Source organism: Bos grunniens, chromosome 12 (assembly GCF_055505025.1).
Source record: "Bos grunniens cultivar Pamir isolate PY7600 chromosome 12, Bosgru_T2T1.0, whole genome shotgun sequence".
NCBI classification, from domain to species: Eukaryota; Metazoa; Chordata; class Mammalia; order Artiodactyla; family Bovidae; genus Bos; species Bos grunniens.
In genome coordinates, this window is record NC_141176.1 from 19,096,340 (window position 1) to 19,108,893 (window position 12,554).

Below are 12,554 nucleotides of genomic sequence, written 5' to 3' on the forward strand. Positions count from 1 at the left end.
AAAGCCCTCCAAAGTTCTTACAGTCTTATTCCCCTCTCTTATAACTGAACATTTAGTCTTCTTCCTGGTCTCTACACATGCTTGAGTAAAGTAAGCCCCAATCATGACCTGTCTTTTCAGATTTCATGAGCATGAGTGAGAATACCATCTACCAAGTATCTGTATTAGTGTCCAGGTTAAACCTTTAGAAACAACAAGAAAAAATCAGAAGAAAAGAAAGTAAAACCAGTAATAAAAAAAAAAGGTAGTGTTTATTAACTTGAGATGTTAAATGCCAGTCTGAAATAGAAATCCCATGCTTAAGGAACAAGTTGATCAAGCCTGTATTCTGTATATAATTCTTTTGTGTACTGTGGGCTTTCCATAAGGGTTGCCCACAATACACACAAGAATTTTAAGGGATGAGTATGGAGAGTGCATCAAGTTACACAAGGACATTTAGGAGTGAATCTTCTAAATAAGTGTTATATGTGTCCTAAAATTTATAAATGAAAAGCAGCCGGCTGGGGTAATAAAATTTGAATTAGTAGATAGTGTTTAGGGCTTTCCAGGTGGCTCTAATGGTAAAGAACCCATCTGCCAATGCAGGTAGACTAATGAGATGCTAGTTCGATCCCTGGGTTGGGAGGATCCCCGGGAGAAGGGCGTGGCAACCCACTCCAGTATTCTTGCCGGTAGAATCCCATGGACAGAGGAGCAGAACAGGCTGCAATCCATAGGGTCGCAGAGTCGGACATGGCAGAAGCGACTTAGCACACAGGCCTATTAGTTACAAGAGGAAAATGAGAACAAAGGGAATTATTTTACATCAGATATCTATGTTTCCATGAATATCTTGATGAGCTTTTGAGTTGGTTCATAAAGCAGTCTGAAAAATTTCAAATTCGGGGCAGAATCGGTAGAAATCTTTTAACTGTATGCCAAACACTGCCAGAGGGAACGCTTGCTTTCCCCCCACCCCCCTTCCTTTTCCGCGGGTCACTGCAGGTCACGTGGTCAGTGTCACGTGACTCGGTCAAAGGCTCTTTTCCTCGTAGCTTTGCAAAAAAAAAAAAAAAAAGCAGCAGCCGAGGTTCTCCAATTAAAGCTGTTAACGTGTACTACGCTGTTTCCTTGTTGGATTTTCTTGTTCTCTGCTGCTACTGTAAAAACAAAATGAGTGGTAAGATTTACTGGTTTTGAACCTTCTGCTTTTATTTAAAAACGTAGCAAGTATTGTATTACTCTGAAGTCATGCCGTGTGTTTTTCAATAGATGCCAGATCTGTCTCTGTAAAAATTTTACATTGTGGCCATGTAGTTATAAAAAGATTAGACTCTGTTTAGAGCTGGGTTGATTTTATATTCCACAGAATATTCCTTTCCAGAGCCTTTACTAGGATTTTCTTTTTACAACTAAAATCTGCAAATTGGCATCAGATTATTTGGAAGCCATTGTGAAAGCTTGCTTGTGAGAGAATGTGTGGCACGTCAGCAGCCCGTTGCATGTTAAGAATTTGAACCCAGACAGATCTCTCGTTTTGTTTTGTTTTTTAATCAAATGTCTGCTAATGTCTGCTAATAAAGAAAAAATTTAAAAAGAGTTGACATTTTACTAGATGAAATACCGTCTTTACTAAATCATTGATGGCAATTTTTAAGGAATTGAGGCTTCTCAAATTTCTTAAGGCAATTGGTAAATAGAGTTGTTTACTCTTATGCAAGATTTTAGAAAAGGAAATATGCCCTTAAAAATCAATAGGTATATGATTTGTGGTAGATTTTGCTCAAATCGTATATATTATTAAGGAGTTCCTTGGTGGATCTACAGTGGTTCAGATACAGCTACTCTCCTGCCAGATGTGTGTTTAATGGTACAGTCTGTAACAGACTTAGCTTCTTCTCTGGGACAGGAGCTCCGTCACTGCCCTTAATCAAGAGATTGTAGTTAATCTTTTCATACCTCCTAAATTAAAAAGTATTGTTGGAACTAAGGAGGTGATGGAACTGCATCATCAAGTAGGTTTTGAAGTTTTGCTGCTATAGACAGGAATAGCAACAGAAATGGTGCTGTAAATATTGTAGTTCTAAGCAACAAAATAAATACCTGCATTTATTTTGTTCATACAATGGGAGTTTTATAGGTTGTGTTGCATGTTACTTCACACCAGTATTTTAGATATTAAATAATGCTATACATGAAGTGTGTGTGTTTTTTGTTGTGTTTTGTTTTATTTTTTTAAGAAAAAAATATAACCTTGTACCATTTTCCCTCAGGGTTAGAAAATTCACTTGCTAAAGTGAAAAGATTACTTCATAGGGATATGAGTTAATGATTATTCCTGGACTGCAACTAGTTATGGGTTTACTGCTGGTTTATTTGAGATTAGGTTTGTTTTGAGCTCTCTTCAGTAATCACACTTAGATATAATTAAAGAATAAAGTAGAATTTTGTACTACTAAATTATAAACACTTAGCAGCTTTCAAAGTATATTATGGTTTGAATTGCAACTACTTAGTGTTTATATATTCATATCTTTCGTGAAAGAAGAGCAACCCAAAGCAGTTATGTAGTTTTATAAGTTTAAATGTAATTGGTAATAATTTATTTTTTACTCTGATGGCTAAAAAACAAAAGCTTGTTCTGATAACTTGAAATAGGGATTAAACTTGACCACATATGCAAGGAACCAGTCTCTGGCACATACAGTAGAAACACAATAAAGTAATTTCCTTTATTAAGATTATAGATAATAGTTTTCAGTGAATTCTCTTTCTGGTTCTCAGCTAAATTTCACACATTGTGAATAATCTCTAAGCCAGACCTCAGGATTCAGAAAGCTAGCTTGCTATAGTTTCTATAAATTAGCTAACAGAAGTAAACTAGCATAACTTTAAAACTGCTGTCATTTCTTGAGTCCAGCATATAGAAGTTGAAAGGTGAGTTTTGGATGAAGCCTCTCTTGCCTAGAGGTGTAAAGCACTTCACAAGTATTGTTTAGTAAATTTATAGGTAATGTTGACTTAGATGTAGAAAAATTTTGTTTTTGTTTTCCAAGGATATGAAAATAAAGAAGGCCTTACTTGTTCTTAGAAGCATCAGAGCATATTTCTTAAAGCTCATTACATCAGTTGCTAAAAAATACATATACTTCAGTGTTTACTAAATACATAGTAGAAATATATCCTTAGATATGAAACAACTTTTTAAAAAGTTGTTGGGAAAGGATATTACTATAAAAATGAAAGGAAATGTATAATAAGACAAGCTGAGTTTTCTTTTTTTTTAAAAGGACTTTTCAGTGTAAGAAACAAAAAAGGTGTCTTTGGGTAAATACTCGTATATTCCTTTTTTGTAACGTTCTCAAGCCCCTAAAGGCATGACTTAACGCATTACAGGGTTAAAAGAGATTTTTAACCCTTAGAAAACAAGTTCCAAATTTCTAACTATTCTTCCTCTTACTGCTGCTTCCTCTTGACTTTTTCTTGATTTTTCGTATTGTTTTTTCAAATTTTGCCTTTTGTATTTTTCATTGATTTTATATGCAAAGTTTGGTTTGATTTTCCAGTGGGTCATTGTTTCTTAATTTGCACAATTTGCACAGGAATTACCTGGGACATTTGTAAGTACACTGATTCAAGATCCACACTGCAAGCATACTAAACAAGAATCTCTAGCTCCCTGACCAGGGATTGAACCCGCAGCCCCTGCAGTGGAAGTGCAGAGTCCTAACCACTAGACTGCCAGAGAAGGTGTGCTTTAAAAATCTCCCCAGGTGACTGTTATGATCACCAGGCAGGTTTGAAAAACACAACTGTAGGTAAAGAGAAGTCAGTGCCCTTTACAAGATAAACATTTCTATTTTAGCAGGCGAATCATCTGAATTTCCTTTCATGGTTATACACTATTAGTTTAAGGGTTTAGTTTAAAATGAAGAATTCAAAATGTAATTCAAATTGCTTTCCATTTTTGCTTGTTAAGTAACCCAGGATTAATACATGATTTCTGTGATCTGTTCAGGTCCTGCTCAGGTTCCAATGATGTCCCCAAATGGTTCTGTGCCTCCGATTTATGTGCCTCCTGGCTATGCCCCACAGGTATGTTTTGTGTTACTTTTGTCTATATGTGTGTGTGTGAGTGATTGTAACGTTACTATTTAATGCAAACAAAATTTAGGTGCCAAAGCTTATTACCCAGTATAGTATATCTTTGGTAAATCTATTTCAAATATTTTAGCACATTCAGTGCTATTTGGAAAGGAGGAAAAACTAAGTTAATAGCACTCATCATTTGGCCTTGTCTTTGGGTGGTGAATTATAATAAAGAATTAATTTTAGAGTTTTTTCTCCTTGGATATATGAATAATATAATTAATATCATAAGGTTTAAAGGCACCCATGCTAACATTTTAAAATTAACCATTTACTTAAAAGTAATCCAAGCCAGTGCGTCCAACTTCTTTTTTACACTTGTTCACAGGTGCCCATGATCATTGCATGGCACATTCTGGTCTGTACAAGAGAATTTAGACCTGTAGACCTACAACCCTAAGGGCTAAGGGGATCAGTATTACCACATACCTGTAGCTCTTTCTTACATACAAGTTGAAAAGCTCTGACTTAGCTTACTTATTTGCACAGGCAAACTTAGTAAAACTGTGAAATCTATAGATGTCAATATCTGCTACTGAGATCCTACATAGTCAGCACTCATTGCTTCAAAAGCTTTTTGGAAATAGCCAGTTTCTTATCCTAGCACTGAATTTATACTTGAAAATTTTTTTAAGATGTATTTATTTATTTAAATTATGGCTGTGCTGGGTCCTCGTTGCTGCACGCAGGCTTTCTCGAGTTGCGGTGAGTGGGGCTGCTGCTCGCTGCCATGTGCGGGCTTCTCCTTGCAGTGGCTTCTCCTGGTGCCGCTCCCGGGCTCCAGGGGCACAGGCTTCAGTAGTTGCAGCACACAGGCTGCATGCGCTGTCCCGCAGCATGTGGGATCTTCCCAGACCAGGGATTGAACCCATGTTCCCTGCATTATAATAAGGCAGAATCTTAGTAGAATATATTAATATATTAAATATAATTAATGTATATATGATTATATTAAATATATAATAATTATATTAAGATATATCTTAATATAATAAGACAGATTCTTAACCACTGAGCCACCAGCGAAGCCCCTATACTTGGACTTTTCTTCAGAAAATTCCTCTCTTATATCCTCCCTGATTATGCCAAAATACTGGTGGGCTATCGTGGTAGTTTCACTGGCCACTATGTGACGCCTACCCCACTATATGAATGACAGCAAAAGAGGACCATGATGCTGGGGAGAATGAAAATAGTATGAGAATTAGAGTCAAAAAGCTGGATCCATATCATGTTTAAAACCCTTGCTGGCTGCATGGCCTTGGACAGATTAACTTCCTTGAGCCTCAGTGTCCTCACTGTAAGATAAGATGATAACATATATGAGATAACATAGTTGAAAGTGAAGAAAGAAATGGCAGCTCACTCCAGTATTCTTGCCTGGAAAATCCCATGGACAGAGGAGCCTGGCGGTCTACAGTCCATGGGTTCGCAGAGTCAGGCACAACTGAGTGACTGATACTTTCACTTTCTTTCATATTTGAAAGTACTTTGTAAGCTTTCCAGAAGAATAATCCGCTCATTATTTCTGCTTTTGTTTAGCACACTGACTCCTTAGCCTGCCTGCCTTTTTTATCCTACTAAATCTACTCTCTGGTATACACTACACCAAAGCCTTCTTCCAGCATAATCCTCTTTGACCTCTAAACATTTGTTAAAAACATAGTCATGTATAGATGGGAGAGTTGGACCAAAAAGAAGACTGAGCACTCAAGAATTGATGCTTTTGAACTGTGTTGTTGAAGAAGACTCTTGAAAGTCCCTTGGACTGCAAGGAGATCCAACCAGTCAATCCTAAAGGAAATCAATCCTGAATATTCATTGGAAGGACTGATGCTGAAGCTCCAATACTTTGGCCACCTGATGTGAAGAACTGACTCATTAGAAAAGACCCTGATGCTGAGAAAGATTGAAGGCAGGAGGAGAAGGGGACGACAGAGGATGAGATGGTTGGATGGCATCACTAACTCAATGGACACGAGTTTGAGCAAGCTCTGGGAGATGGTGAAGGATAAGGAGGCCTGATGTGCTGCAGTCCATGGGGTTGCAAAGAGTCCAACACGACTGAGTGAGTGAACAGCAACAGTCCTCTTTGACCTCTGAACATTTGACTCTTCCCTGGTGGCTCAGTGGTAAAAGAGTACGCCTGCCAATGCAAGAGCCTTGGGTTTGATCCCTGGGTCAGGAAGATCCCCTGGAGAAGGAAATGGCAACCCACTCCAATATTCTTGCCTGGGAAATCCCATGGACAGAGGAGCCTGGCGGGCTACAGTCTGTAGGGTCACAAGGAATTGTACACTACTTAGCAACTAAACAACATTCATATGATTTACCCCAGATTACCCCAGATTTTCTTGAAGTAATGCTATCCTGATTCTTCCTACTTCTCTGTTTACTCCTTTTCAGACCTTTCTCCATCTCCCTAAAGAGGATTACATAGTTTTTTCTCTCTAGCATAGCTCAGTTTAACAAACACGTTGAATGGCATCATGTGCCAAGCTCTGTATTGGGTGCTAGTGACATAAAGATGATTAAGACATTATTCAAAGGCAGTTGTAGGAATTCTGCTGTTCTCTCAGCTAACAGTACCTTTCATTTTTATGGCAAATTTCTACTCTTCTCAATTCACTCAGTTATGACCTTCTAGAATTAACTTTCCTTGAACCTTTTCACATGCCTTTCTGTTTGGGTTCTCATAGCACATTATGTATATCCCTCTTTTAACAAATTTTTCACATTGTTTAGTTAATAAATTCTCTTTCCTGAGAAGAGAAGATTATGAATTCATACAGTTCCTGTATTTAACAGTAGTCAACAGATATGCATTGAGTGCTCTTACATGTTAGGGACTCTCAGTGCTTGAATAAAAAGAGGCAAGGACCTCTGTACTTCTGTAGTTTACATTCTGTGGGAAAAAGGAAACAAAAAGCATAATAAATGGGTAAATTGTATAATGTATTAGGTGGTGAGTAAAATGGGGGGAAAAGAAAGAAAACGGAGCTAGTTACATTTTAAGATAGGGTTGTCAGACTAGGCATCATTGGAAAGGTGCCTTTGAACTAAGTCCTGAAGGACATTTGGGAGTTAGCCATGCATTTATTCAGGGAAAGAGGATTCTGGGAACAGAAACAGCTGGTGCAAAAGGCCTAAGATGAGAGCATGCTTGGGAACAAGGGGGCCGTTGCGGCTGGACTGAGTCCTTAAGGCACAATTATAGTAAACATGAGGTCAGAGAGATAGTAAGACTAGATCATACAGAATTCTCATTCATCTTTATTTCCTCAGTGCTGAGTACAGTGCCTGTCATGTATTAAGGGCTCAATAAATACTAGTAAATCAATCAAATGGTCATCCAAGTTAAGATTCTGTATCTTTTTTAAAATTTATTTTGCCATGCCACACAACATGTGGAATCTTGGTTCTCCAACCAGGGATTAAACCTACACCCCCTGCATTGGAAGCACAGTGTTAACCACTGGACCACCAGGGAAGTCCGAAGTGCTGTATTTTTAGGGCAAGAGCCACTAAAATAATCTTCCTATATAACTTCTTGAATTTGTTCACTTCTGTGCTCATTAGTTGGCTTGTCCACTCAGTGCGGTCTAGATTTCTTGACACATAAGGCCTTAACATGGTTCTGTTCTGGTTTGTCTCTGTACCCTTCTTTTGATAAATGTAATCACCTATCTATTTTTTCAGCCAAACATGACTACTCATATGCTCACTTGATGTTCTTCTTTCTCCATGGTTTTCTTAATGCTGTTATCCGGGAAATGTTATTCATTCCCTCATTTCTGCCTTTTGAAATTCTACCCATCTTTGAGAACCTAGATCAAGTTATTTGTACCATTCTTTAGTTACATATACGTACCTGATACTATAATTGTGTGTCTATATATTCTCCTTAAACGGGATTTTAATTTCCTTGAGTGTATGGAGGTACCTTTTATTATTTTTGTTCTGTAGTAACTCAAATACAGTATGTATTTCATAAATATTTGTCAAATAAGTGAATGAACTTTAACAGTAATCATTGTCTCTAGGAAATGTACCATTTTTAAGCACACAGTGGTAATCCAAAGACAAAAATCTATTCTCATCATTATTGAAATAATTTAAGTACCTAGTGTGTAAGAATGAATTCTAACATTTTGACATCACCTTTGAAGTACAACCCCTATTGCCTGACATACACAATTTCTCATGTTAGAAAATACTTACCAAGAGCCAAGTTCTCGGCACAGCTAAGAGCTTGGTAATTGTCCAAAATTTGACGCATAAGCAAACATAATTATATTAGCAAAAATAAAGCTGGGAGTTGAACCAAACATTAAGACACATGGATGGCTGTTATAAGGTGCATGTTGTATTCGGCTCAGTGGGAACTAAGGAGCACACACACTAAATCCAGGAATAGCTGTCATCTGCAGTCTCTTTCTAGACTTCTGTACACTGTTCTCCCCTTGGGGCAGCAGTTTAATCAACTCCATCCCTGCCTTCTGTGTATCTGTTGCTGAAGGCCAGTGGTCGAAGGAGGGTCAAGTAATGTTTTTGCTATCAGATCAGATCAGTTGCTCAGTCGTGTCCGACTCTTTGCGACCCCATGAATCGCAGCACGCCAGGCCTCCCTGTCTATCACCAACTCCCGGAGTTCACTCAGACTCACGTCCATCGAGTCAGTGATGCCATCCAGCCATCTCATCCTCTGTCGTCCCCTTCTCCTCCTGCCCCCAATCCCTCCCAGCAATGTTTTTTGCTATACCATCATGTAATTCAGTACATACACTAACAGGATTCAGCAAATGTAAATATCCTAAAACATTTGGTCAGACAAGCAAGGACTGCAAAAACTAAAATCCAGTATGGCAGAAACTAACACAATGTTGTAAGGCAGTTATCCTCCAATTAAAAATAAATAATTTTAAAAAATTGAAATCCAGTGTTGGGACTCTCTAGCTCTACCACTGAGGAAGTAATCATGCTACAAACCAAAGAGCATATTGAGGCCGAAAAATTAAAGATTCAAAAGATAATAATCTTAGATGAAGATCAAGATTTAACAAAGTACTTAAGTAGAAATGAAGAAATCATGATTTACCCAGGATAAATCAACCTTCAAATTTTTTGTTTGTATGAATGCCATCAAGTTTAGAAGCACTTATCAATAATTCACATATATTTTAACTTGATTTTTGAGAATAACAGACAGGGTATTATATGTTAGGTAATTTGGGGATTCATTGGTTTTGTTTTTCTCATTTGCAATTTGCAAAGCCCAAAGTTGCCGTTAAAATTGCCAATTTTGTTATACTTTCTTTGCTTCTTTTATCTAAGAGTTCTATAATATTGTTAATTTATATTTGTACCCTATTTCTCTGATACTTCAGCATTCTATGTAGCTGTAATGAAAATAGTCAGTCTTAATTTTTTAGTTGCATAGCTTTTGTTATTGGATCAGAAAAATGGATCATCATTTTTAAAAAATTTTTATTAATCATCAGGTACTTGCAATATGATGGGGGAGCCTAAAGTTAATTAAAATTTTATGCATAAAGTAGTCCTGGGTGTTCATTGGAAGGACTGATGTTGAAGCTGAAACTCCAATACTTTGGCCACCTGATGGGAAGAGCTGACTCATTGGAAAAGACCCTGATGCTGGGAAAGATTGAGAGCAGGAGGAGAAGGGGACGACAGAGGATGAGATAGTTGGATGGCATCACTGACTCGATCGACATGGGTTTGGGTGGACTCCAGGAGTTGGTGATGGACAGGGAGGCCTGGTGTGCTGCAGTTCATGGGGTCACAAAGAATCAGACACGACAGCGACTGAACTGAACTGAAAATGTAATTGTTCACCAGAAGCTTAAATGTCAAGGAATATTAATTTTGCAAGCAAGCCACTGGGAAATGTATTTAGTGATAAAGAACAAATAGAGTTGTACATTTTCTGATCATTATTGTATGGAAAACTTGGAAAACATGTAAAAGGGTAGGGGAAAAATTCCATTGAGTGTTATAACCCAGAGACACTTCTGTAAACATTTAGTATGTTTCCCCTTAGCCTTTTCTCTAATTACAGACATAATTTTAGACATAACCTTAAGGAACTTGATTATTACAGTTTAACAAATAAGAAAGGGAAATTTATGAGTGATTTGACATACTGCATAGAGACAGAAATATGTGCCAGCTGAACTCAGACACCAAAGGGAGAAACAGTACAGTAAACAAAAACAGTGAAAACAAATGATGACACAGAAAGCATATGGTGACAGGTGTAGAAGGAACTTAGTTTCCTGGCAAATAATAACAACTTGTAGTCCCTAAGGGCATTGCAGCTCAGAATAACACTTGATATTTTAGTGATGAAGTTAATGAATTATCAGGAAAATAATGTAGACTTAACCTGAATGGGACTCCTGAAAGGTAATACCAAAAGTTCCTTCCTTCTGCCTTTCTGTAATGGCTCCTTGTTTTTTATGGAATGTGGGTTGTTATGGTGATGAGAGAGATCTCATAATATGGGGAAAGGGCCTGTGTCAGCATCATGAAAAGTTTCAGATTACTCCTTTGAGCTGGACTTGGTATTTCACTGAGCCTTTATGTCAGCACACAGCAATGAGGTTAGTAAATCTTTCAAAGACTGTACAAACAAGTCTCATCTCAGTCTTTGTCTCTCCTGGAAAGAACAACCAAAACAGATGGACAGCAGTGTAAGAGACTGAAAGGGGATTTAGAGGTTTAGATGAGGATGAAAAGACACAGTAAGAGCTGGACAGAAAGGTTGTAGTCGCTTACGTTGCTGTGTGCTTGGTTAGATGTTGGATGAATCTGTTAGATGAATGGCCAGAAATATCTGTAATACTGTTCAATAGCTTAAATTTGGAGTTGTTCAGAATGATGCGATAGAAGTAGGTTGCTAGAAGTAGCAGGGAAGCAAAGGTTGTAGGAATTAAAGAGGTCACAAAACCCTAGTAGTTAGCTATTGTTAAGGGGGGTGGGAGATTTGAGTAGAACCAATAGCATTTATTTCCGGTCATATCAGTCATCAAACTTTTGAGCATCTGTCATACACTACATGTACCGTACCAGTTATTGGGGAGAAAACAGGATACAGAACAGATCTGTCATGGAATGTCCATTCTGGAGCACAATATAAAATATCAGATAGCAAACACAACCTCCTTTCTCTGCAGCCCCTCTCAATTACGTCTGTGTTCAGTGAAGGAAACAAAACAGGGCTTTTGTCTAATTAGATATTGCATGGTGTATGTGGTTAGGTGGTCAAACTGTGTTGATATTTCCATTTATCTCATCGTCTTTAATTTTTTTAACATAGACTGTGGATTATATTTTACCTTTTTTTCCTTCTTAGAACTTGTTGATTTTATCTTAACCTCTGCCATCATTGTACCCTGTTGGTGTAAAATTCATTGTCTTGGCTATTTCTTGGCAGCTAGAGACTAGGCGGATAGTTTGAGGTCTCTGGCTTCACTCTGACATTACTGGCTGCTCAGATGATTTCTTGAAGTGGTGGAGTTCTCCACACCCTCTTGATCCTGATCTGGCTCTTTTTTTTTTTTTAATCTCTGTATCTTAGTTTTTTTTTTTTTTTCTTTTAATTGTAAAATACACATTAAAAATATAACTGGTTTAAAGGTTCAGTTCAGTGGTATTAAGTACATTCACACTGTTGCACTACCATCCATCCCCAGAACTCTTCTTGCAAAACTGAACTCTGTACCTTATCAACCTTAAAAATAAAATACATAGTTAACAGCAAAATGATGTTATTCATGAATAGCAGAGAAATTGCAGTGCGGGACATGCAAACTATGGCAAACCATAGGCAAGTTCCCAAAATAAAGAAGAGGACCGTTCTTAACGAAAAGAGGGGAGTTGGGAAGGGGTGGTTTTTGAGCAAAGTCCATTGGAGGAAAGAGAGTTGAGGGTTATGGCTGCTTCTGATTAGGCTAGTTGTGGTAGTTTCTCATTGGCCATACTAAGCAAGGAGAAAATTTTTCCTTCCTCCAGCTGGGGTATGTAAAGTAAGCTTCCTTCCGGTTGGGAAATGCAAGGTATGTGATTCCCGCTAGAGTCTGCAAGGGACAGCAAACAGTAGTGCATGAGAGTTTCCCCTCTTCGGGGCTTCCAGACTATTTTAAGTCAGGTTTCTTGTTGAAATCTCATTTCACAACCTTTTAAAACAATTAACTCCCCAGTCTCCCTTCCCTCAGCTTATCTGTATATTTGAAATGTTCTTATTCAGCAGAAAAGTGGTTTTAATTTCATAAGCAATTTAGCCATTTCTTTTTTAACTGATGAGATCTCACTTGTGTTTGTGAAATTTAAAAAGGCACTAGGAGGCAAATATTTGTCGATTTTGTGCTAACAAAGTGAATAAGAACATGGAATTGAAGTCA

General features: G+C 37.7%; 1 protein-coding gene across 12 annotated transcripts in view; it reads left to right on the top strand.

Annotated features, from left to right (window-relative positions):
• FNDC3A (fibronectin type III domain containing 3A) overlaps window positions 1-12,554 on the top strand; it is a 114,941-nt gene that overhangs the window by 62,085 nt on the left and 40,302 nt on the right. For 11 of the 12 annotated variants that reach the window (XM_086329062.1, XM_086329054.1, XM_086329061.1 and 8 more), the window contains one exon: window positions 4,001-4,077. In XM_086329062.1, the coding sequence (XP_086185188.1) occupies window positions 4,001-4,077 (77 nt within the window). Of the gene's footprint in view, window positions 1-808; window positions 1,163-4,000; window positions 4,078-12,554 lie in introns of those variants that run through there. The other variant, XM_086329065.1, reaches the window with a different exon arrangement.